The following is a 25,505-nucleotide window of genomic DNA, read 5'->3' as shown; positions in this document are numbered from 1 at the left end:
CTGGCCCTACTCCTGAGCAGCCCCTTTCTGCCTGCAGAGCACCCCTTGGGAGGCCGGGAAGCCTGCGGCATGGACACGCTGCCCCTCAACGGCAACTTCAACAACAGTTACTCCTTGCGAAGTGGGGATTTCCCTCCAGGGGACGGGGCCCCCGAGCCACCCCGAGGCCGGAACCTGGCAGATGCTGCCGCCTTCGAAAAGATGATCATCTCAGAGCTGGTGCACAACAACCTGCGGGGTGGCAGCAGCGGCGCCAAAGGCCCACCACCGCCTGAGCCCCCTGTGCCACCTGTGCCAGGGGGTGGCAGCGAGGAAGAGGCAGGCGGGCCCGGGGGTGCTGACCGGGCGGAGATCGAACTTCTCTACAAGGCCCTGGAGGAGCCGCTGCTGCTGCCCCGGGCCCAGTCGGTGCTGTACCAGAGCGATCTGGATGAGTCGGAGAGCTGCACGGCGGAGGACGGGGCCACCAGCCGGCCCCTCTCCTCCCCTCCGGGCCGGGACTCCCTCTACGCCAGCGGGGCCAACCTGCGGGACTCGCCCTCCTACCCGGACAGCAGCCCCGAGGGGCCCAGCGAAGCCCTGCCCCCACCCCCACCCGCGCCCCCTGGCCCCCCTGAAATCTACTACACCTCGCGCCCACCGGCCCTGGTGGCCCGGAACCCCCTACAGGGCTACTACCAGGTGCGGCGGCCCAGCCATGAAGGCTACCTGGCGGCCCCAGGCCTCGAGGGGCCAGGGCCTGATGGGGATGGGCAGATGCAGCTGGTCACCAGTCTCTAAGGGACCTCACGGACCAAGGGCTGGTGGCCCAGGCCAGGAAGGGAACCCTGAGCAGGGCTCTGGTGGGAGAGGGAGACTGACAGAAGTAGTGGCTGGTGGGCCACTTCTCCAGGCTCCCCTCAGCCACAGGCCCTTCAGGCCCCTTGGAGGCTCTGCCATGGGGACCTGAGGTGCAGGGTTCACAGACAGGGTTTTCCACCAGCCACGTGCACCAGCTTGATTTGGGGGAACTGCAGTAAGATGGAGCCAAGAGGTCCCCAGGGGAGTGAGGAAGGAGAAATTGGAAGGGTGCAGCCCACTCTTGACTCCCCCCTCCCCCTACTCCTACCTGCTGGAGGGAAATGCGGGCTTTGGCGTCCCTGGGCCAAAGACCCTGCTGGATGGAACCTGTCAGCTACTCCTCTTTCTGCAGCCAGAAATGCTGGGCTGCACCAGGAGCAGGAGGACAGACGGACAGGTTCCTCCCGCACTACAGTTCCCTGCTCCCTGGAGACTGGGGCCTTTGGCCCAGGAGAAAGCCCCAGGGCGAGAGGAATGGTGCATTTGTGGCTGGTGGTTTAAAGGTGGAATTTTCTCTGAAGCTCCTTTCCTCTGCTCTTCATCCCTGCGTCCCCAGCAAGCCTGCCCCCTCAGCCCTCCTCAAGTGCACCCAATGACCCCCTCCCTTGGGGTGACTCCTGATGAAGCACAACTCCCCGCAGGGCCCCCAGCCCACAGGGGTGGCCATATTTGGGCAGTTCCCAGTCCTGTGGGCTTGGCTATCTGGGGAGCAGATTTTGGGTCTGGATCTCCCTGGGGAGTGGGTCCGGGGCTTGGATCTTTCCCTAGGGGGCTCTCTTCCCCTTCCACTCTTCTCCTCCTCCCCCATTGCTGTAAATATTTCAACGAAATAGAAAAGAAAAAAAAAAGACAAAGAAAATCTCATCACTTGAAGCCACCAGGAGCCTGCAGCCTAGCCAGCCCGGGCTTTCTCCGGAGCAGAGCAGCGCCGCTGGGCCCTGGCAGCCAGGACTGCTCCGTGTATGTGTGCATCCCCTGCCGGGGTGGGCGGGCCGCCAGAGCAGCTTTTTACAATTCAGAGACAAAAAAATCTAGAAGCAACAGCGAAACAAAGAACCCGTTTCCTTCCCGGCACCTGTTTCTGTCGCCTCCTTCCCTGCTCTGCCTGCCCCTGGCATCAGTCAGCCCTCCTGGGGCTTGTACCTCACTGCCTGCCCCAGGACCAGGGGCCTGTCTTCCCCCTCCCCTCCCCAGTGGCCCAGGGGAGGCACCCCTCACACCCAAAGATGCTTTTGCCAAGATGGCTGCGCTGTCCCTTTGAGTTCCTGCCTCTTGTATATTGCTTCTGGAACTCTGGGCTGGGGATGAGGGGCTGATTTCCTGCCTAGAGAGGTGGATAGCGGAAGGAAAATGAGGGCAGCAGGGTTTGATAGTGGTGGGTAGGAGTGAAGAGGGAGGGCTGGGAGTGGTGAGGTAGACTTCTCTGGGGGGTGGGGGAGGTTGGGGAAGATGCAGGGCACAAAGGTGAGAGAGATCACCTTCCCTACCCTACACCCTCCCTCGGGAGGCAAAGCCAGGTACCAGGGCCTGGAATAGGACTCCCAAGTTATGGGGCTCAGCCCCAAACATAGACCCCAGGAGTTCCAGGCTTGGGACGTCTCCTGAGTACCTCTCAGCCCCCTCCTATCCAGCCTGTCACCCTGGCCTTCCCAGCACCCCCCATATACACACACACTCTGGGGTTAGCTTAGTCCCTTTGCCACCCCAGCCCAACCCCATCATTGCCATTTCCCCAGGGGTAGCCTCCACCTCTGCTCTGACTCCTCGTCTCTTGCCCCTCCCTCTTTTCTCACAAGTGCCATGAGTTTTCAAACATCTTCGGGTCTCAGCCTGCTGCTGCCATGAACTTCTTTGGGTTAAGGGGGAGGGGCTTTAGGGAGGAACTGGGGGAAAGAGACAGGTGGCTGGAGGGACCCTTTTTGCTGCTAGAAAGCCCCTCCCTTCTGGGGAGCTGGGGCTGGCTTGTCCCTGTCAGGGGAGGAGGGGTCAGACCAAAGATGGTTTGTCCTGCATAGGGGGACAGGTGTGCGGAGAAGGCAGGGTTGGGTTCAATCTCTGGCTTCTTCTGGTAGGAAGGCTTAACCCCTTTCATCAGAAGATCATGGATGAGTCTGGACGGAGAGGAGAAGTAAGGATGGGGATGGCCTTGCCCAGAAGGCTCTGTGAGGAGCGCAGGAGCCAGCTCTGTGGCCGGCGTTGGCTTCAGGAGGCCAGGAGCTCCACGGTGGGAGGCGTGGGTGGAGGTCTGTGCAAAGCTGGCGGGAGACGAGGGTAGACGGAGGTAGTCGTCCAGCCCAGGTGTCAGCCCAGCTGGACCTCGCTGGAGGCTGCTTCTGACACCAGCAAGGGGACTGGAAGAGGGCAGGGTGGGAGAGTTCCCAAGGGGACTGGAGACATGCAAGGAGTCCCTCATCCTTTCCCCTGTTGAGCCCTCCTTTTATCTCTCCAGACACTGACAATCAAGCAGGGAGAGAGAGGGTGCAGTGGGTCCTTTGGTTCTCATTCCAGCCAGAATCACCAAGGTGGATTCCCAGGCCTCAGAGCTGTGTGGCAGGGCCCCCTGGTGGGGCTGGACACCACTGCAGTCCAGCGCAAAGCCAACCCCAGGAGCCCAGGTGTCCCCCCACCCCAACCAGACCTGGTGCCTTGATGCCCCCACCCCAGCTGGGACGGTATAGAGAAGGAAGGGTCTTGGTTTCCTCTCCTACTCCCTTCCTTGGGCTCCTGAATTCATTTGCTTTTAAATCTTGTTAATTATGTTTTTGGTTTCCCTTGCCTTCCTTTTTCTCTGTGTCTCCACCTCTTTCCCTGTGTCTTCCTTCCTCACTGTCTGTGTTCCTCTTCTCACTCTCAATTTCTCTGTCCATTCGGGCCTCCTTCCCTCCCCCCACACACACCCAGTCCCTCCTTGGTCTCCTTTTCGATATGCCAAACCAATTTTGGGTCGAGTGCATTTAACGAGAATAAAACAAAAGGCTCATAACAACAAGAACGTTTCAGAAAAAAAAAAAAAGTTAAAAAAAATTGTTGAGTCAAAAAAATCAATAAAGAAATTAAGATTTCTTGGAATGACAAGAGTGGCGTGACTTACTGGGGGCGAGAAATGAGTGAGTGGATTTGCACAGGGGATCCCATGAGGTTCTGACACAGGAGCCTGCACTGCAACGTATAGAACCCAGACAGAGGCCTGGAGAGTCACAGAATCAGTAATATTCACAGAGAACTTGGTAGGTTCCTGGGTCTGGCTGAGCAATTCTGGTGCAGTTTTTCATTGAGCCTCATAAACACTCTAGGGTGAAGGTTATTAGAGCTCCATTTTAGAGATGGGGAAACTGAGGCTTACAGTACCTGGATGCACAATTGCCAGGCAACTCTGCCATGTGTCTCAGAGAAGCCCTTCCCAGCCTGGACCTGGGTCCACAGGCTGCATTCGAGCAAGCACAGGAATTGTCCGCTGTGCCTGATTCCACCTGCTTTTCCTAAACTCCAACATGCTGCTGGAATGGTGCTTTTTAAAAAGTGACAACACAATGGAATTGCATCGTGTATTTCACATTTTCATATAGAATTGCTAGTGCTCAGAGGGAGAAATGACTACGCAAACAGAACAGCTCTCACCATGCCCCTCTGCCTTCAACACCTGTATCCAGGACGCCACCAAATTCTCCCATCTCCCCAGCCAGTCCTTCCCAGTCCTGTGGCTGGTTCCTTCTCATGTCTTGACCTCTTAACGTTGGCGAGGCCAGGGCCTCAGCCTTGGACCTATTCCCTACCTACCCTGGGAGCTCTCATCCCACTTAAGGTTTGAAATGCTGTCCATACTCTGATAACTGCTGAACATAGAGCACCAGCCTAAACTTCTACCTTGAGCTCAGATTTACATCCATCCAACATCTCACTCCACATCTACCCCTGGGTGTCTGGTAGGGTCTCAAACTTAACGTCCTAAATCCAGCTCCTGACCACCATTCATTCCCCAGCTACTCCCACAGGCTTCCCCACCTCAATTAATGGCAAGTCCATCCCAAGACTCAAACTAAAACCCTTGGAGCATCTCTTGAACTTAATCTTGTTTTATACTCCATATTTATTCTGACAATAAATGCAATGGTGGTTCTAACTTTAAAATATGCAGAATTAACTAGTTCTCACCACCTTGGTTCAAGCCACCCCTGTCTCTCAACAGGGCTGCTGCAATAGTTCCCTAACTAGCTTCCTTGTCCCCTTCAGGATTTTCTCAACACAGAAACCAGAGTGATCTCGGTAAGCATATTTTGTCCATCTTCTGCTCGAAACTCGCGAATGGCTTCCTCTCACCCAGACAAAGGGCCAAGGTCAGCACAATGGCCGACAGGGCTCTACAGCATCAGACCTCATCCCCACAGCTCCCTCCTTCCCTCCATGACAGCCACACTAGGATCCTTTTCCAAAACCATGCAGGCACCCTCCTGCCTGCCTCAGGGCCTTTGCACTGGCTCTTCCAGTAGGACTTATGCAAATCAGAGATTCCCAGCAGACTTTCCCAGGCTACTCCATTTAAACGGCTACTGGCCACCTCCACAACTTCCCCTGGTCTTGCTTTGTCTTCCATAGTTCTCCCATCTTACAAACTAAGTATCTTTTTTGCTTGTTTATTATCTGCTTCCCCCACTAGAAGGTAATATAGAATGGTGTTTTTCACTGCTGTCCCCCAGTGTCTATCTAGCACAGTGTCTGGCACATAGTAGGTGGTCAATAAATATTTGTTAAAGGACAAAAAGCTGAATTGAGTGTAAGACTCAGAGTGAGCCTGAGAGCTGAGAATGAAGGGAGTTGTGAACCTGCCGCTCCTGCGGCCGGTCTCAGTTCCCACGCATCTCACTGTGTAACGCTAAGTTTTTACTTCAGCCTGGCCCAGAAACCTAACTTCAATATTTCAGCTAATGCTCACCCAAGAAAAGGCAGTCTGTTCCTATGCTGGAAGAGGAAATGATTCTACTGGACTTACTGAGAGATGCCCTGTGAGCCAGTTCAGGGGCGTTAAAGATAGTTAAAGTTAACTATATGATTTTGACCTCATGGTCTGATTTTGAAATCTAATGCTGGCCTAAGATGAGATTCTACAACACACCCTGTTCTTCTGCCTTTGTGTTCTTTCCCCAACTCTGCATGCATCCTTCCCTATTATACACACAGTAGAAATCCAGTATGCCTGACAACTGACGACCCTCAGGAGGTTGATAGTGGCACCATTTGCAGGTGCCCAGGAATAACTTTTATGTTGAGAATTATCATTTCAAAGCTCTTTCCTTACATTTCACTTCATTTAATTACCACGAGGTATGTGACTATCGTTACTTATCAGATGAGAAAACTGAGGTGAGTGATTACATGACTTACTCAGATAAGATTCCTAAGCAGTTCGCAGTGCCCTCACCCTGGATGCTTCACACGTGCTGTCCAATGTAATCCTTTCAGCGACTCAGCAAGGCAGGTGTTACTTAGCCCCATTTATAGCTGCAGAAATGGAAGCCCAGAAGGTTAGAGAACATCCCCACATGGTTAGAGAATGTTCCACGTTTACTCAGCTAATAAGAGAGAGCTGAACCAGGCCTCCATCTTGGTCTCCTGTTTCCAGGGCAGCTTCTAGGGCTGTCTGCATACAGCTGCAGTTGCCCACTCCCCATCACTCACTGCCTGCTAACCCAACTCGGCACGATAAAGGAGGCTGACAATCTGGCTGGCATCAGAGGAGATGCCCACTAACCACACTAGTCCCTACATAGCTAGTGTTAGGGCTGTCCAGAGTGGACCCATGGGAGTCAAGCCAGAGGGAAAACCTAATGCAGAGCAACAGAAGAGTCTCTTCAGATAACCAAAGAACAAAAGCACTGAGGCCCTCTATCCTTGAGAAAACGTCCTCTCTTCCAAGAACTCTCGGGAAGGCCAGGGGAGCTGGGCTGAGGGGAGTCCTCCAGCCCCACAACATTGCAGGTTTAGTCTGCTCTTCTCCTACCCTTTCATACATAGCAGTCATGGAAACCAGCAGTGATGACAGGCCCCTGCGGGCTTCTCCTTCCCCATTTATATCACATCTCACTTCATCGGGACTCTCCTTGACCAAAACCCATACAACAGCTGCTCTTTTCTATCCCGTCCCATTGTCTTCCACCACCTTCTCCCTCCATCCAAGTGATCCCAGCTTCTCACAGCTGAAGCCCTCACTTTAACCCAACCAGCCCTTTGCTGGGACTCGATCCTAAGTAATTGCACATGTGCATGAAGACTCAGCAACAAGAAGGTTCGCTGTAGTAAAGCTTCTAAGAATAATAGGAATAGTCTAATCTAAAATTTCAGCATAAAAAATAGTTACATAAATTATGCACATCCATCGAAATAGAATACCATGCAACCATTAAAAACGATGACGTAGAACACTAAATGATGTGGAAATATATTCAAAATAATACTAAGTATAAAAAGCTAGGTATAAAAGACTGCCCCAATTTTTTAAATGACATACATATGCCAAAAATGTACATACTGTGTTTCCCAGAAAATAAGACCCAGCCGGACTATCAGCTCTAATGCGTCCTTTGGAGCAAAAATTAATATAAGATGGTAATTTTTGCTCCAAAGGACACATTAGAGCTGATGGTCCGGTTAGGTCTTATTTTCCGGGAAACATGGTACATATACAAAATTGTGTATGTGTGCATGTGTATGTGTGTGCAGTATATATGCACAATATAAAGCTATACACCAAAATGTTAACAGTTTATCAGTAGTGGGTAATTTTTACTTTCTTGCAACAGTTTTTTTTTTTTTTTTGCATTAAACATATATTATTTTGTAATAGGGAAAAGTATTTGTGTGTTCTACTTTCTGTGGACAAAGGCCAAGAATAACCAATATAACTGGAAGAAGAAAGAATAGGTGGGGAGCGAGCCTTACCAAAATTGGTTATAGTGTGGTAATATTTAAGATGATATGGTGTTGGCACAGGAAGAGACAAACGAGCCAATGAAGAGATTTGTGACTAGATGGAAACTTGCTCTACATATAGGTTACAAGTCACTAGGGAAAGAATAGATTGGTCCAGAGGATCTCAAATTTTGTGGTATTGAGATCCCTTTACCCCCTTAAAAATGAACAAGGATGGGGGATGACTAGGTGGAGCACAAAGGATTTCAAGGCAGTGAAACAGCTCTGTATGAGACTATAATGATGGACACATGTCATACACTTGTCCAAACCCATAGAAGGTACACGAGTGGACCCTACTGTAAACTATGGACCTCATGCTGATAATGTGTCGATATAGGTTCATCCATTGTAACAAATACCCCACCCTGACGGGGATGTTAGTGGGGGGAGGGGCGATGAATGTGCAGGGGGGGGAGATATGGGAAAGCTTACTCTCAATTTTGCTATGAACCTAAAACTGCTCTAAAAAAAAAAATTAAGTATTTTTTAAAAATTAATGAGGACCCTAAAGAGCTATTGTTTAGAGGGATAGGGATTACATTTATATTGACTGATTTGGAAATTAAAATTGACAAAAAATTTTTTTTCTAATTTTTATTTACTTAAGTGTATTTTTCCAGGACCCATTCAGTTCCAAGTCAAGTAGTTGTTTCAATCTAGCTGTGGAGGGCGCATGCGGGGACTGAACCAGCAACCTTGTTGTTAAGAGCACCGCGCTCTGACCAACTGAGCTAACCGGCCGCCCCAACAAAATTTTTTAAATATTTAACTAAATTAGTTAATAAATCTAATTAAATGTTAAACATAAACAACCTATGTTATGAAAAATAACTATACTTTTAAAAAAACAAAGCAGTGAAAAGAATGGCATTGTTTTACATTTTTATAAAACTCCTACTGGCTTAATGGGGAGACAGCTGGATTCTCACACAGACTTCTGCAATCAATCTGTTGTAATATGCTGTTTTGGTTGAAGTATATGAAGAAAATCCAGCCTCACACAGATACATAGTTGGAAAAGGAAGGAGAGTATTATAGCCTTTCCAGCTAATAGGAATATTCTACTTTGTTACTACACCAAAACTCAACAAGTGGTGGTGGGTGTATTAAAGTTAGTTACAATATGGAATATGAAACTGTATCAACGAACTTTTCTTACTCTGTTACATTGAAACCCATTAGTCTTATCTTACAATTTTAATTGATCTTTTCCCTAAGCATGATTTTGTAACATCATGCATTGGTCTTTGGGAAAATACTGACCTACTAAGTTATTACATTTCACTATATAATATTTTTAAATTCATATTTGTTAATATCACCACTGATATCATCAAAAAAGCCTTTAAATATTAAAAAATGGCCAGATTCATGGAGATGAATGTTTCCCAAACGTCTAAGTTTTGCTTTCTTGAAAGCTCAGATTTTATCATTGGCAACAACTGTCAGTTGTTCTCACAGTGACTAGCTCACTCCATTCATTTCTGAGAAAATATCTGCTGAATACCCTAATCTGAGTAACCAGTCTGTCTCTCAAGTATAAATGGTGTTACATGAAAAAAAAGTCACCAGTTTCACCTCAACTCAAACAACTGTATTATCAATTACCATCATTCTTCAGCATGCAATAGACGTACTCTATGCAAACTTCCCATTTCACCACACAGAATATTAGAAAGATCTGCTGCAGGGCTAAACTTTAACACATAATTGTGTTATGTGTTATACTTTTCACTGTTTCTTCAAGGACATTCTTAAGTGAAGTATTTTGTTTTATGTTGGAGTGTGTGGCGGCGAGGAATACAATAATAACTACTGCTAGTTTGGTGACACTACCTTGATTCCTGCTAAGATGCCAACAGTTTTACCCACCATTGCTTTTATACCAACAGTGCACATGACAACACAGCACAAATGAGAAAGGGAAACAACTCCTTCAAATTATTATGAAAATGGTTTATCTCCCGGATCTCCTAAAAGGGTCTTGGGGATCCCCAGGAGATCACATTTTGAGAACCACTGAACTACTCAACACATGGGTCTGGTACACCTGGTTGATCATGTGGAAAAAATTAAATCACAGTCCTACCTCACATCATAAACAAAAATAAAGTCCAGGTGGATTTTATTTTTTAAAGATGAATATGAAAAGTAAAACTTCCAGGATAAAACACAGTAAAATATCTTATTGACCTCAGGATAAGATTTCTTAAGCAAGGATCAAAAACCACAAAATATTCATGGATTGGTAATTCTGATGACATTAAAATAATAAATTTTGAACATCAAAAGTCACCATAAAAATAAAAAGGCAAACCTCAGATTTGAGAAACAACTCCTGAACTTAGACAAAGAAAACCCAGCAGGAAAATGGGCAAAGATATGAAAAGGCAATTCACAGAAGGCAAATGGTCAATAAACATATGAAAACAGGGGCCAGCCCGGTGGCTCAGGAGCTTGGAGCTCCGTGCTCCTAACTCTGAAGGCTGCCGGTCCCATTCCCACATGGGCCAGTGGACTCTCAACCACAAGGTTGCTGGTTCGATTCCTTGATTCCCGCAAGGGATGGTGGGCTGCGCCCCTGCAACTAAGATTGAAAGGACAACAACTTGACTTGGAAAACCTGGAGGTACACACTGTTCCCCAATAAAGGCCTGTCCCCCTTCCCCAAATAAAACAACAACAACAACATATGAAAACAGCTCAACACTAGTAATCAGAGTAATGCAAACTGAAACCGCTAATACACACCCATCGGAAGGACAAAAATGTAAGAGGCTGATAATACGAAGTGTTGATAAGGACACTGAGCAATAGCAACTCTGCTGGCAGGAGTGGGAATCACGATGATCTATTTGAAGAGCAAACTGTCAATATCTAGTAAAGGTGAATACTCCCATAACCCATACGCCAGCAATTCGTCTCCTAGAGAAACTCCTGCATGTATGCACAGGGAGACATACACAACAACGCTGTTTGTAACAGGAGAAAGCTGGAAACCTAAATATCAACCAAGAGGTGAATGGGTACATAAACACTGTCCAACAAAACTTTCTGTGATCATGGAAGTGATCGCTGGCCAATGCAGTAGCCATTAGCCGCAGGTGCCTATCCAGCATGTGAAATATGGCTGATGTGATTGGGGAAATGAATTTTTCATTTTATTTAATTTTGATTAATTGAAATCTAAATGACCACATGTGGCTAGTGGCTACATCAGATAGCACAGCTATTCAGCAGTGAAAATAAATGAATTAGAGCTATATACATGTGTCAACATAGATAACTCTCAAAGGCATTGTTGGACCAAAAAAAGCAAGTTTCAGACAGTAGGGCAGGTACTAGAGTGAAGGAAGTTAGGTGCCTAGGGTGAAAATTGTAGGAGGTACTTACCGTCATACAAGTGCAAATTGGACACTTGAGCGACCCTGAGAGTGAGCACCTCCTAAATTTTGTGCCCTATGTGCTTTCCTTGCCTTACCCTAGTTCCAGCCCTGTCAGGATATATCCAGTATGATACTGTGTCAGGGTTCCCCAAGATCACCCCCAGGTTCAATGATTCCCTAGGAAGACTCACAGGATTTAGCATATAGCTGTATGCATGGCTATGATTTCTTACAACGAAAGGGTACAAAGCAAAATCAACCAAGGGGAAAGGCACATGGGGCCTAAAGTCTGGAGGAAACCAGGCACAAGCTTCCAAGAGTCCTCTCCTACTGGTGTCAAACGGAACGCGCTTAGTTCCTGCAGCAGAGCTGTGACAACTCGTGTGAAATGCTGTCTACCAGGGATGCCTATGAGAGACTCAGTGCTAAGGTACTTATTGGGGGTTGGTCAAGTACCAGAATTCCCGACTTCAGAAAGAAAGCAGGTGTTCAGCATAAACCACACTGTACAAATCGTTTAAGCATCATAAGCCACTCTTACCATTTAGAGACTGCTGGGAACCCTCCTAAAATCCAAGTTCCTAGACACCAGCCAAGGGCCAGCTTTGCCAACAGGCCTTTCTAAGAATAGCTGTCTCAGGCCTGTTAGGTTAACTCTTTTTTGCATAGATATCATTTATATAAAATTGTAGAACATGACACACTACAATAAAAGACACATGCATATAAGGATGCACACCATGCACAGAAAAATAAACACGAAGTCCAGGGTTGTAGTAACACGGGAGGAAAAGGGGAGAGGAGCAGGTTTGAGAAAGGGCCTTTCAAATGCATCACTAATGTTTTACTTCTTCAGCTGGGTAATGAGTAAAAGTGTATTTTGTCATAGTATTTCTTATAGTTTTTCAAGTGTGTGCACCTGAACTATTACATAAGGAGAATAAAGACTTACCTGCTTATTATATACTAACAGTTCATGTTTATTGAGTGCTTTTCACATTCCGGGTACTATGCTAAGCCCTTTATATGGATTTATCCTTTTTTTAAAACCTACTGAAGACTTTCTATGTGCGAGGCCCTGTGTCAACTGCTAGGAATACACTGAGAGGTCAATATGAGGCAGGTGAGATCTCTGCCCTTAACCTTTCAGTCTACTGAGGGATGATGAGAGATAACAAGCACAACTTAAAACCAACGTAAGTACAGATTCTGAGTGCCACTAAGATAAAACTGGGTGACGTGATTAAGGAAGGGCAACTTTGACTAGGGTGGTCCAGGAAGGTTTGACATTTGAATTGAACCATAAATGATTTGAATGAGACAACCATGCAATTATTTGAAGAAAGCAGATTCCAGAAAGAGGGAACAGCAAGTGCAAAGCCCTACAGCAGGAATAAGCTTGGTTTGTTGAGAGACAGGAAATAAAGCCAGTTGGGCTTGAGAGTGGTGACAAGAGGGAGACTGTAGATGAGGCCTGAGAGGTCAGCTAAGGCCACCATGCAGAGCCTCCTAAGCCACAGTAAAGATCTTAGGTTTCATTTTAAGTATGATAAGCCTTTTGAAGGTTTTAAGTAGGGTAATAACATGATCTGGTTTACAATTGAAGATTATTCAGCCAGCTGTACGCATAACGCATTACAGACAGGACCATTTTTTTCATTGGCACCACAGACATAATGCTTGTGGCTGATTAGCTTTTCAGAGGCTATGAAAAGGTTGGGGCTAGGGATAAAGGGAAACAAAGTTCCACAATGTAAAAAGAAAACTAGAGGTTGGAATGAATAACTGTTTAATTAAACATCTAGAAAAATGTAACATTATGGCAACTTTATTCATCATTAAATTTAGTACTCATAAACAATTGAATTACATTTGGAAATAATTTGAAAATTAGATTTTCTAGAGTCACAAAAACTTGCAAGTATGCTCAATGGTTGCCAAGAAATCACAGGCATTACAAATGTGAATTTTCTTGTAGCCAAATAGTTTTGGGGGGAGGTCTCAATTTTTTTAAATGCAAGAAAACTTTTTTTTCTTTTTTTTTTTTACTTAATATGAGAGGTAGTTATAAAAACATACCTAGCATTATGAGGCCGTAAGATTCTAGGGAGACCACAGAGGTTGCTAGATAAGAAATGCTAGTGACTTGGACCAGTCTATTCAGGCTTACTCTCTGTTAGTTTTAACACTGTCCAGGGGCCCGTTGGTAAGGTTTTTCTGACAAGACCTTTGAACAGAGAGACGTAAATGACAAGAAGGCACCAGCCATGACAACAACTGGGAGAACAGATTCTAGGTAGAGGCTCTGCGCTGGGAAGGCCATGTCAGATTTTTAAGGAACAAAGAGGGGGTCAGTTTGGCTAGACTGAAGTTGGGGCTGGTGGGAAACAAAACATGTAGTCTTAAAGACAATACAGTAGTGCCCCCTTACCAGAGGAGGACACATTCCAAGACCTACCCCCGTGGATGCCTGAAACCGTGGATAGTACCAAAGCCTATATATTCTCCTATATATATGTACCTATGATAAAGTTTAATTTATAAATTAGGCACAGTCAGAGATTAACAACAATAATAAAATAGAATTATAACAATATGCTGTAATAAAAGTTATGTGAGTGTGGGGGTCTCTATGATATGCTGGACAAAGGAATGATTCACCTCCTCGATAGCACAGGCTAGTACAAGATTTCATCTTTCTTCACAACACTCAGAATGGTGCACAATTTAAAACTTATGAATTGTTTATTTCTAGAATTTCCATTTACCATTTCAGACCAAGGTTGACCACGGGTAACTGAGACCACAGAAAGTGAAGTCAGGGATGAGTAGGATTGGGTGGGAAGGGGGGGCATAGTTTCCTGGGAACAATAGAAAATCACTCACATTATATGCAGGAAGATGACTGATCCAATTTCAGACCAGCACTGTCCAATAATACAGTAGCCACTTGCCACAGGGGCTATGAGCACCTGAAAATAGCTAGTGCCACCCTGAAACATAACTTCACATGTCACTCAATTTTAATCAATTAACATTTCAATTTAAAAACCTGCATGTGATTGAGCTCATGGGAAACTGTTATGTTGGGAACAGCTTGGACATGTGAATCTACATTTTCAACGATAAGTTTTATGAAACTTAAAGCCAGACCAACTCTTTCTAATGAAGACATAGCTGTACTCATAAGTGTAAAACACCCAGGATGTCGCAGCCTTACTACCGAATAAAAAATGTAAGCTGTCTCATTTGTATTTTTTACACCCATCACCGGTTGAAATAATATTTTATTTATACTGGATTAAATAAAACATATTCAAGTTAATTTCGTATTTTTAAAAACTTTTTTTAACGTGGTGACTAGAAAACGTAAAGTATATGGCTCAAATTATTTTTCCACTAGTTGTGGGTGGTAGCAGAAGAGTGGGTGTTGAGGTGCCTGGAGTCTTCCAGGCAACCAACGGTGCTCCAGCTCGGCATGTGGGTGGAGAGAAGTTTCTAGTTGTATCATGAGTCATGTCAGTGAGTTTTCACGGCTTCGTTCAATGAGCAGGGAATCTGTGGCCTCGTGAGCTCAGTGGCAGAGGCCGGACTCGAACTCCCAGTTATAGCGTTGTCCACCTGACACCTCCCAGCGGCCCTCGAAGGGGCGAGAGCGGGATTCGAACCGGGGCCAACTCCCGGGTCCGCGCCCCAGCGCCGCGTTACCACCGCTCCATCTCCCCTCAGGGGTGAGTCAAACGTTCACAACGTTCACAACGTTCACAACGAACTCCCCGGCCCCTGGGCCTGAGGGGCCAAGAGGCCCTCAGAGAAGCTCCAGATAACGCTCACCTGCCGACAGACGCCAAAGCAGCAAACGCTCCTCCTTTCTCTTCACACTCCGCTTAACCGCGCCGCCGCTTATTTCCGCTCCTCTCCCACGAATCCCCAGCCGAGTCTTCCTCTCCTTCCGCCCCCTGAGGCTAACCCAGCCAATCACTTCTCACAGAAGCTGCTTTACTCCTTTCTCACCCGCCAATCACCGCTGGCTCGAGCATCACCCTTCCCGCCCTCTTACGCTAGCGCCGCGCGCCACCGTTCGGCAGTTGGCCGCGCTGCTCCGGGATTGTAGCGTCTCCCGGAAGGGAGAGGCGAAGAGCGAGCCACGCCGGTGCGGGAACGCTCGGGATTGGCTGAGAGGAACACAGACTCTGGCTCCGCCCACCCCGCCCTTGATATCCGAGTCGGAAACGCTGGGGATTGGATCCCGGCGGACACCCAAAAAAGCCGAGAGATGGTTTCACCTCCCTCGCGCAGCCCCAAGAGGGAGTTCAGCGGATTGGCCCAGGGAGTCTCGGCGCGCACCGCCCGGCGCTCCAGAATTGGTTAAGGGGGTGCTTGCGCCGCCGGGGAGCGTTGACGGTGATTGGCCGGAGGGTGCGGCCGGCTATTTGAAGGAGGCGCGCGGGCGAGATACGCAGTTCAGTCGGCGGACCAAGGAGGCGGTAGTCTTTGAGCAACGCTGTCCCGCTGACCCGACGGGACCCAGCCGTGGGCTCCGCCCCAGCTCTGGCTCGAACTGCGGCCTGGCGAGGCGATGGCTAAGGTGTCGGTGCTGAATGTGGCCGTGCTGGAGAATCCGAGCCCTTTCCACAGCCCCTTCCGGTTCGAGATCAGCTTCGAGTGCAATGAGGCCCTGGCGGACGGTGAGGCTGGGCCTGTATGGATTCCCCCCCCCCCGTTCCCCGGGCCAACCCGACTTCCTCGTAGAGGCTCCCGACCTCGAAATACACCCCCAACCCTGATCTCCCCACTTCCCTCCCCACCAGCCCCAACCTCCGCGTGGAGACTTCCTCCCACCCCCACCTCACGGCCAACCCGACCCCCTCCCCACAGTTACTCCGGTTTCCCCCAGTGGAGACGTCATCATTCCCTCGCTCCCTTTTCTTCCTGTGGAGCTCCTGGGCTTTCTATGTAGAGACCTTATCTGCCGCCATTCTTTAACTTGCGGACACTCTCAGCCACCCCATCTTCTCTGTAGCAAGAAACCCCCCACCTATTTCTGTGTAGGAAATTCTATTTTTGTTCCACTCACTCAGTCTTCCCCCACCCATCCCCTCTTCTCTGTGGTGAGACACTCCTGCCTCACTTTTTCCCTATGGAGACTCCAACCTCCAGCCTCCCATTTTTTATTTATACGGAAACCCTAGCCTCCCATTTCCCCTATGGAAACCTCAGTCCCCTCCCCCAGTTTCCTTGTGGCGGCCTCTCCCTCAAGTTTCCTCCTTTTCCTCCCAGTGGAGCCTCTCCTGTGACCCTTTTTCCCTGTGAAGACCCTCCCGTGGCAATACCTCACTCACCCCCATCTCCCCATTGTCTCCCAATAATCCCCTCCCCATTATCCCCCAATAATCCCCTCCAGAACCTGCTGATACATAACCAACCCCATTCACTTCTTGTTTTCTACCCCAAAGTACGTAACCTAGAACCTGGCTTCCCTCCTTAGCCTGGCCCCAACCCTCCATTCTTGAGCTCCACCTGGGGAGGCATAGCCTGGCTTCTAGCTCCAGTCTTTGAGGATAACTTGGTCTCCCCAGCTCCAGTTCCTACCTCCTCCCTGACTGTGGGCTTCGATGAACACACTCAAATCTGAAGGATGGTCTAGCCAGGCATTAGCCAGTTCCCACTGTTTGCCTGCCAGGTTTCGGCTTGACCTACTGCCATAGTTCTTCCAGCACTTCTGATGGTCTGACCTAGTCTGGAGGGTATGTGGGCCCGGCTGAGCCATGATGGTACCCAACTTCAAACAATCAGCTGGGGGATCACAACCTTTGGGGCATCTTTTCCAAGGTGCTTTCACTGATGTACTTATTCATCTGTGTGACATAAAGGTGGACATGGCTCTCATCTCACAGATGAGAAGACAGGAGCCACAAAGAGTGACAGACCTCTCAAGGAAAGATCTGTAAAAATCCGAAAATCTAAGGTCGCCCAGGAAGTGTTAGCACCACTTTCAAGAGGAAGTACAAGCACAAGCATACCTTGTTTTATTACACTTCACAGATGTTGCATTTTTTACAAATTAAAGGCAAGACCTTCCACCAGCAAAAAGATTACTACTCACTTTATTGCGGTGGTCTGAAACCAAACCACAGTGTCTTTGAGGTGTGCCTGTACTCCATTAGACCACTGCACTGGGTTAAAGAGAAGAGGCAACAGCTGAGGAGGTGGTCTGTGAGGCCAGAGTGTACTAACTAGCGCCTCATGGTGGTAGGTGGGTGGTTTGCCTGCAAAGCCGGCCCCTGGGATTAGTTTGGGGTTGATACAGTTTGAGATTCACGTGCTTGGTCTCAGTCTCCCTGGTTTTTCTCCTTTTTAAATTACAGCGTCTACTTGTGGCTAACTATAGAATAAGTACAGTTAAATCCTTTCTGGAACAAGGCAGGGTGTAAATAAATAAATAAAGTGTAGAATGTCACACTGGAATAAGATTTAATTTTAAAGCCAGGAGGAGATGTAAGGAGCTAATAGATTAAGGGATTCACAGTTCCCACATGGCAGGAGATCAGGTTTCAATCAGCCTGCTTGTGCTCCTTGCATTTTAAAATGGTTATGTGGTCATTTTCTAGTGCTTTTATTCCTATGAAGCCCCTGCTCTGTTACTTTACTGACTTATTTTTAGAATCAGAGTAGGAAAGATCCAAAATCAACCTGCTGGTCACTATTTTTTACTGGAAACAGAATGACTACTCCATGGTCGCATAGCTGGTTGGCAGAATTATTGATACTAGGGCCTTTCTCTGAGTTCTTAGTCCAGGGTTCTTTTATCTCTGCTATAACCTGGGAAAGAAAGAATGCATCCTCTATTTTAGAAGTGGAACATAAATAGAACTGATCATAGAATTTATTTCCACATCAGGACACTCTCACAAGAGAGCAAAGGGGGTGCTGTTATTAATTACACCCAGACAATAAAGCTTTTGCTCAGAGAAACTCGAGTTGCGAAGCAAACTCTAGCTTGGAAATCCAGACTCTGGTTCTTCCTCTCTGTGACTCTGACCTGCCAGTTTGCATTCTACTTCTTCCTGGCCCTCTTCCCACAGAGCAGAAAGAATTAGTTTCCTGCCTGTCTCCCAAAGAGATGAGTGGGCCTGAATTTAGAAGTCTCTCAGATCCTGGAGAAATCTTAATCTTATCACCTCGACACTGGCAATTGAAGATCTGACAAGACACCCAAACCCCCAGTCAATCAGCTGACCTTGTTTCCCAAGGACTCCAAGGTCTTTTTGCTCTCTTTCTCCTCAGCATCTGGAAATAGATGCTTCCAAAACATGGGTCCACATTTAACATACATATGTTTTCCCCCCATTTACCTGAGAAGTTCAACAGACACTGCTTGAATAAGTCATGGGGCCAGATATTCTGACCCACAGCTAGCACTCTGGTCAGGCCAAGGTTCATCTGTATGATTACAAAGACAGTGATAAACAGAAAAAGGCCTATTAGATAAGTTTTTTTAAAAAAAGAGGCAGGAAACAGGTTCTTCAGCTAGTTCAACTACAATAATATTTTACAGATCTTTTATCATGGCATTGGTTTTGGTTTTGTTTTCATTCATAGTGGAGGAGCATCTTGTGCAGTGGTTAGATCGAAAGGTTAGGGCATAAAAAAAAATGTAATGCAGTTGAATTACCCTTGAAATTGCCCAGTTGTTAAGTACACATGTTACACTTATATAATTGTCCTGTATTCAATAGAATGAGTTTGTGCTGTATTGGTGACTGATATCCCATTTCTAATTTTTTTTATTTTTTTTATATTGGGGAACAGTGTCTTTCTCCAGGGCTCATCAGCTCCAAGTCGTCCTACAATCTAGTTGTGGAGGGCGCAGCTCAGCTCCAAGTCCAGTCGCCGTTTTCAGTCTTTAGTTGCAGGGGGCGCAGCCCACCATCCCATGCGGGAATTGAACAGGCAACCTTGTTGTTGAAAGCTTGCGCTCTAACCAACTGAGCCATCTGGCCGCCCTCTAATTCTTTTTTAAGGAGGGGGCAGTTCACAGTGGCCCATTTAGGGAATGAACCGGCAACCTTGGTGCTACCAGCACCACACTCTAACCAACTGAGCTAACCAGCCACCCTCCATTTCTAATTCTAAAGAGGAGTTCTATTAAAAAATGAAGTCACTTTATGCTTCAGCTTAAAACACTTCAACTTGAAGATGATTCCAATTTGTAGGTCCTTTTGCCTTCCATAGATGATTTTATCAGCTCCTGCAATTCTTGAGTCAATATTTCTCTGGTCCTCTGTTATTCTCTGGTTTCTTTCCTATTGAGGGAGCCATTGTGGCCCACTTACTTGCCTGGCTGCCCACGCAGTGTTTTCTCTTCCGGTCAGCACCCACACAGTCTTTGTTTAGGTTTTGCTAACAATATTGAACATCAGGTGCCTGTGGCTTGCCCCTAGCTTGCTCTATTTCAGTCTCCTTTTTATCTCCCCCTCCCCCAGCACATTAGTTAAATGTACACATATGTGATTGCACTGGTGATGGGGGAGTGGCCAGAAGGAAAGGTACCAAAATCTAAAGCTGTGTGAGAAAGGTGAGAACAGAGTTACCTGGTTTTATTTGTCCCAAAACATGTTATGTCTAGGTGTATCACTACTTATAACAAAAATAAATCAATAAATTTAATCCTCTCTGCAAACAATGAGACTAGAGTTTGACTGAACCTCAGTGAGCCCCGGGGGTCCCTATACCCCACAGACCAGCTAGGGTCCCTGAGTAGGTCTGGGCAAAACTGCAAAGGGACAGGAAGCCAGTGTATCGAGGAAGAGCTTGGGGCTCAGGTGACTAACCCTAGTCATGGCCGGGCATCAGTGTGCTTCCGAATGTGAATGCACTTGCAGGACAGCGGACCAAGGAACAGGGCAGCTTCCAAGAGCATTTGCTTCCTGTGAAAATCACAGCTTGTGAAACTTCCCCCAGCTGCTGGAGCAGTAGGTTGTGTAATTTCAGAGAACCTAAAATAAGTTGCAGGTCTCTTGCCAAGCTTCCCTGTACTAGAGTGACCTTGCCCCTGATACACTTGGACCTCCTGCAAGAGGCAGAGGTCCCTGGGAATTTCCTGTGATTGATAGGCAGGGTCTCCTTAAGCACTTTTCCTTTCATCTCCCCGGAACGTACTCAGCGATGGGATCCCCCTACTGGATGGGATGCAAGGGAGTTGGGGTTCAGAGGATCACCTTGTGAGGCCACAATTGTTGACTAAGTCACCATCGCCCCAATAGCCATGAACAGACATGACTTGGTGCTGAATCTGGAATTCTTGGGGACAGGCTGGCTCCCCCAGCAGTCTTGTCTTCCCCCTCCTTCCGGCTGGCTGTCCTGCTGGATTGGAATCTGCCGCCCTGTCCCAGTTGTCGAGGGATCTACTCAATTCAGTGGCACAGGTCCCTGTGTGTGAAAGAGGATGCTGCTTCCTATCCCAGCATCCAGTGAGCAGGGCCCTGAAATGACCCAACTCCTTTCTGTTCCCTCCTCAGCACGCCTCTGTCACGTGGGTCTTAATTCAGCCTCTGCCATACGGTTCACCCTCAGACTCTGAGAGGCCCAAGTTTCCCCAGAGGTGCAGTCAAGGTCGCCTGGCAAAGCTAGGCCTACAGGAGAAATTTCCCACTGGAAGTAAGAGCTTCCCGCCCGCCCCAGTGTTCAAGACTGTAGTACCTCCCTGGCACTTAGTGCCCAGAGGATGTCAGGTGTTGTGGAGAATAAGGATCTTTTGCCATCCAAAACTAGCACAAGAAGACCCTTTCCCTGCCTTCCCGCTGTCAAACTATTTCAATTCCTTAACACCCGTGTTCTTACAGACCTGGAGTGGAAGATTATTTATGTCGGCTCAGCTGAGAGTGAGGAGTTTGATCAAATCCTAGATTCAGTGCTCGTTGGCCCTGTCCCAGCAGGGAGACACATGTTTGTCTTTCAGGTAAGAAAGGTGAGGCCCTAGGCCTAGACACCTAGAAAAACCCTCTTCTTCCCAAAAGCACACACTATGGTTCAGTGGTCAAAAGTTCAGGTTCAAATTCTGGCTATGCTTTCAAGAATTGTCTGATCTCAAAAGTACTTCAAACCCCTCCCTTTCCTACACCTCTGTGTCATGGCTGTTACTATGAGCCACTAATTCATAGGTGGTCCTCATTATTCACTGGAGTTTTGTTCTGTAAAGTCACTGCAAACAGTGAATTAGTGAATTACTGAATACTGAACCATTGCCCCTAAGAAGTACAGGGTTAGGTTCCTGTGTGTCACATTTTTGTCAACATATAGCCTTTTTTATGTGTATTTAAAATATTTAGTAGTATTGTTGATTTATTAACGTTGAACTCAAAGCAAACAGCATAAAACTCATTCCTGAATGAAGCTTATCTAATACGTATTTTTTCCATAAGACACATCATAGCTTCTTGCACTTAGGGACATTAGCTAGCACTTAGCACAATGCTTGGGGTTTATTTTAAACAGTAGAATCCCCAACAAAAACCACAGAAATGCAAAGAAAGTTGGACACTAAATAGGCTACGGAAAGCATACTTGTTTACAATATGAGCTGAAACAAGAAGGCAGAGCATCACGTTGTTGGACCTACGCTGGGAACATGCGCATTAAGCAACTCAAAATTTTCTCACTCTGCATATCCTCAAATGACCATGAAAGTGCCCTGAGTATTGATTTTGGGGTTGCAAATACATTTTAGCAAGTAGGCAAATTTGCAAATACAGAATCAGTGAATAATGAGGATCTGCTGTAACTGCTAAAAGACTAATCCAGTGTCAGAGGGGTTGTGAGAAATGCAGGTTTAATGTGATTCTTAATACACACTGAAGTTTGAGAACCTCTGCTCAAATCCCTTCACTCACTTCCATGTCTGTTCCCACCCCAGTCTGAGCAGCCTTCTCCACCACCTAATCCTCAGCCTCCTGTATCACACCTGCCAGCAAGCCCTAGCTCCACATCATCAGGGCCGGCTTCCTCGGTGTGCGACCCACGCTGTCACACAGGACTCCTGGCTTGGTGGGATGTTCTGTTGTCACTGGCTGAAGAACACTCATTTTGAACACAAGAGCCCCGTGTTTTCATGTTGTATTGGTCTCATTTATACCAGTTATGTAGCCGGCTCTGTCCAGAACAACATATCCCCAATCTGTCCACTTCTGTCCTTCTCTATTGCCTGGTCTAAGCCACTGACCTCTCTCCAGGATGACTCCTGCCTAGTCTCCCTGCTCCCACGAATGCTTTCTTCCATCACAGCTCCACATGCTGCCGCCAGAATCTTTTTAGGCCACAGGAATGATGTGGCACTTAACCTATTAAATGTCTCACTTTTTTCCCCAAGCCCTTACCTGGCCCAATAGTCCCTGGGTAGCCTTGTTCAACCTCATGCCATCCTCCTCCTTGCTAACCATACTCCTCAGCACCATTTACTTGGTGGTACCTGTCACATCCAGCATTTTACAGGCATTTACATGATTGATTCTGTCTTCCCCACTTGATTGAAAACTCCCAAGGGCAGAGGCCATACTTTTGGCTCAATAAATACATGTTGCTTGAGAATGACTGTTACTGGTCAAGATGTGACTGTGGCAGTTGGTGCTAAGGCCCAGGATGTGTTTCCCGTAGGCTGATGCCCCCAACCCATCCCTCATCCCTGAGAGTGATGCCATCGGTGTGACCGTCGTCCTCATCACCTGTACCTACCATGGGCAGGAGTTTATCCGCGTGGGCTACTATGTCAACAATGAGTACTCCGACCCCGAGCTGCGGGAGAACCCGCCCCTGCAGCCAGACTTCTCTCAGGTGGGGCCTCTCTGCACTTCCTGCTCCAGACTGGCAGGCTCTTTTGCACTTGGAGGGAGTTGAGTCATTGGAATCTGGAGCCAAGGTCACTTCTTAAGGTTTTCAAGTAGCACCCAGATCTTGCAGCACCGGGTTAGAACAGGGGGAGAGGAGGCTTTGTTTCTTAGAAGCATGTCTCGCAGAATCAAGATTAGATAGCTCCCGGCCCTAAATCATGGTGCACAGGTGTTCCCTGGAGTCCCGCACATATTGTTGGTGGTGATGGAACAAGTAAGGTCTGCACTTCCTGGGGTGGGGGGTTGGGAGCACCCAAGCTCTGTGGGAACAATGAGAGGGCATACTGACATGTTGATGTTCCTCTTCTTGCCCCAGCTCCAACGGAACATCTTGGCTTCGAATCCCCGGGTGACCCGTTTCCACATCAACTGGGACAACATGGACAGGCTGGAGGACACAGAGAACCAGGACCCTGCCCTGGGCTGCGGCCTCCCCCTCAGCTGCACCCCTATCAAAGACTTGGGGTTCCCTGGCTACATCCCCAGCCTTCTCCCCGAGAACTCCATGGACTGCATCTAACTGGGGGACTGCAGGCCCTACCTGGGCCCAGCCAGGACTGTGGCCAGTCTCCTAACATATCTGGAAGGGGCAGCTGGGCCTGCCGGAGAGTCCCGTGGGGGCCATCTGGAGGACTTTGGGGCCATTAACTACTCCAGGCCAGTCAAACTTATCCCCGAGTAAAGAATAGGCCTCAGGTCTCGCCCAGCCCTGGCCCAGAAGGATCATCTCATCTCTACTACCCAGGCTTATAAGAAGCAGGTACTTCAGTTCTTAATTCTGACTTGTGTCCTTTCTGTCTCCCAAACACACTATAAATTCCACCTGCAGGCCATTCTACCTACCATGCTCCTGTGAGTACCATGTACCCACAGCTCTTCTCACAGACCTCCCTGGCCTACCTTGAAACTTTGAAGATCAATGGCTGGCAAGGCTTGGATCCTTGGGCCAAGGTTCCATCATTCCTTTCTTTTCCTAAACATCTGAGTAGATCCACCCAGCTTTCTGGAGTCAGGCAAAGAATCTGGGTTAGAAAGTGGACTTGGGCACAATGTCTGCCCTCCCAGAACAATTTTTAGGTCTTTTCAATCCAACAGTCCCTGGAAAGCTGTCCCCAAAAGTGTGATCAGCAGGATGCTGAACAATGATGGTTGACTCTCAGTTACAACCACCTTCCTGTTGCCTCCTAATTCAATCTGGATTTCCCGGAGGCTGCCACTGTGGGGAGATGCCATGTTGGAGGGGGCTGCTGTGCTCGGTCTCAGTGTCAGCATCAGAACCCCTCTGCTAAGACCTCATGCTCTCACGGGCCACAGAGTGATCGCAGGCATGGGAAGCAGGAGAGACCCTGAAAACCTTCCTTCCTCCTGCCATGCTCCCCTCCGTGCCCTCATCTCCTTGCTGCTACATGGATGCTGTTGAGATTGCAGTTTGTATATTAAAGGGTTTTTATATTAAATATGTTTGGTTGGTCTAAAAATAAAAAGCACTTAATCTAGACTGGTTGTTTCTGCTTTTGTCTCAGGTAGGCTGAGGCATCTTTGTCCGTCTCCTCTCTTTGGGACATAGTGGAGGGTCCTCTTGCCCCAACCAGTGGGGTTCACTGCCCCTTGGCCCCTTGCTCAGCTTCTTGCTCTAGTCTTAATTGGTTATATAGTTGTAATCCAGACTGAGGTTTGAAAAGGGATTTTTTTTAAAGTTATGCAACCCAGCTGTTCCGCAGATAGAGCATAACCAGTGATTTTTCAGACTTTGACCTTGACCCACAGGAAGAAATTAACATTGTACTCCAAGGACACACAGCAATACTTTTATTAAATTTTACTTAACGTTACTTTGTAACCCCACAGCCAGAGGTGGAGTGGTTTGGCTGGTGAGCCATTTCCCCCATAATTCACAGAAGTGCCCCAACTTTTCCTCCCTGGGACTATAGTTGACCTAGCATAGGTGCAGAGAGCAGCTGGGTAGGGTGCAGGCAGTACAAGTCTATAGGCAGAGCAGTGAATCAGCTTATAGACCTGAGACCCCATAGCCCTTCTAAGTCAAGGAGAGCTGGCTCATCCTGTCCCCTGCCCTGCTGGACACCTATTTGGGCTTTCCTCTGCTCCAGTGGTTCTCAACTGGGGGCAATTTTGGCCCCCCCAGGCACATTCAGGAATGTCTGGAGATGGTTTTGGTTGTCAAATCTGGTGGAGAAGGTTCTACTGGCATCCAATGGGTAGAGAAACGGATAATGCACAAGACAACCCCTCCACCCCCCGCGCCAGCAAAGAAATGTGAGTAGTGTGACAGTGGGTAACACTGCCCTCAAGTTGTGTATGTATAAAAAGAGCACCCTTAAGGGGCGTCTTGCTACTTCTCTGCCCCTGGAGGGCAGGTTCCCTCCAACTCCAAGACCGGGAATCCTCAGCCTGATTGCCCCCGATTCCT

At 47.7% G+C, this 25,505-nt stretch overlaps 2 protein-coding genes and 1 long non-coding RNA gene across 11 annotated transcripts in view; 2 read left to right on the top strand and 1 right to left on the bottom strand.

Moving 5' to 3' along the window:
• Positions 1 to 3,909, top strand: part of ADGRL1 (adhesion G protein-coupled receptor L1) — a 44,122-nt gene extending 40,213 nt beyond the window's left edge. For all 9 annotated transcript variants that reach the window (XM_019746106.2, XM_019746112.2, XM_074338094.1 and 6 more), the window contains one exon: positions 38 to 3,909. In XM_019746106.2, coding sequence (XP_019601665.1) covers positions 38 to 780 — 743 coding nt within the window. In that variant the 3' untranslated portion in view covers positions 781 to 3,909. The remainder of the gene's footprint in view (positions 1 to 37) is intronic.
• Positions 3,600 to 15,281, bottom strand: LOC141572707 (uncharacterized). Its single transcript, XR_012498090.1, has 2 exons — positions 15,027 to 15,281; positions 3,600 to 6,336 (listed from the first exon to the last, which is right to left on the bottom strand). It is a non-coding gene; the product is annotated as an uncharacterized LOC141572707 (long non-coding RNA).
• A 174-nt stretch (positions 15,282 to 15,455) lies between these two features.
• On the top strand, positions 15,456 to 24,575 carry ASF1B (anti-silencing function 1B histone chaperone). Its single transcript, XM_019746165.2, has 4 exons — positions 15,456 to 15,880; positions 21,038 to 21,153; positions 22,845 to 23,021; positions 23,394 to 24,575. Exons 1-4 carry the CDS (start codon positions 15,772 to 15,774, stop codon positions 23,595 to 23,597), a joined length of 606 nt encoding a protein of 201 aa, XP_019601724.1. The 5' UTR covers positions 15,456 to 15,771; the 3' UTR covers positions 23,598 to 24,575.
• The last annotated feature ends 930 nt before the right edge of the window (positions 24,576 to 25,505 follow it).

This window comes from Rhinolophus sinicus, linkage group LG07 (genome assembly GCF_036562045.2).
Source record: "Rhinolophus sinicus isolate RSC01 linkage group LG07, ASM3656204v1, whole genome shotgun sequence".
Classification (NCBI taxonomy): Eukaryota; Metazoa; Chordata; class Mammalia; order Chiroptera; family Rhinolophidae; genus Rhinolophus; species Rhinolophus sinicus.
The sequence above is the reverse complement of the archived record's forward strand: the minus strand, read 5'-3'. Positions and strand labels throughout refer to the sequence as shown.

What these genes read in the sequence shown, in the direction of transcription:
- ASF1B (XM_019746165.2), top strand. Translation starts at nt 15,772, where the DNA reads ATGGCTAAGGTGTCGGTGCTGAATGTGGCCGTGCTGGAGAATCCGAGC. An exon ending in CAATGAGGCCCTGGCGGACG is followed by an intron (nt 15,881 to 21,037) that starts GTGAGGCTGGGC and finishes GTGTTCTTACAG; the next exon opens with ACCTGGAGTGGAAGATTATT. An exon ending in TGCAGCCAGACTTCTCTCAG is followed by an intron (nt 23,022 to 23,393) that starts GTGGGGCCTCTC and finishes TTCTTGCCCCAG; the next exon opens with CTCCAACGGAACATCTTGGC.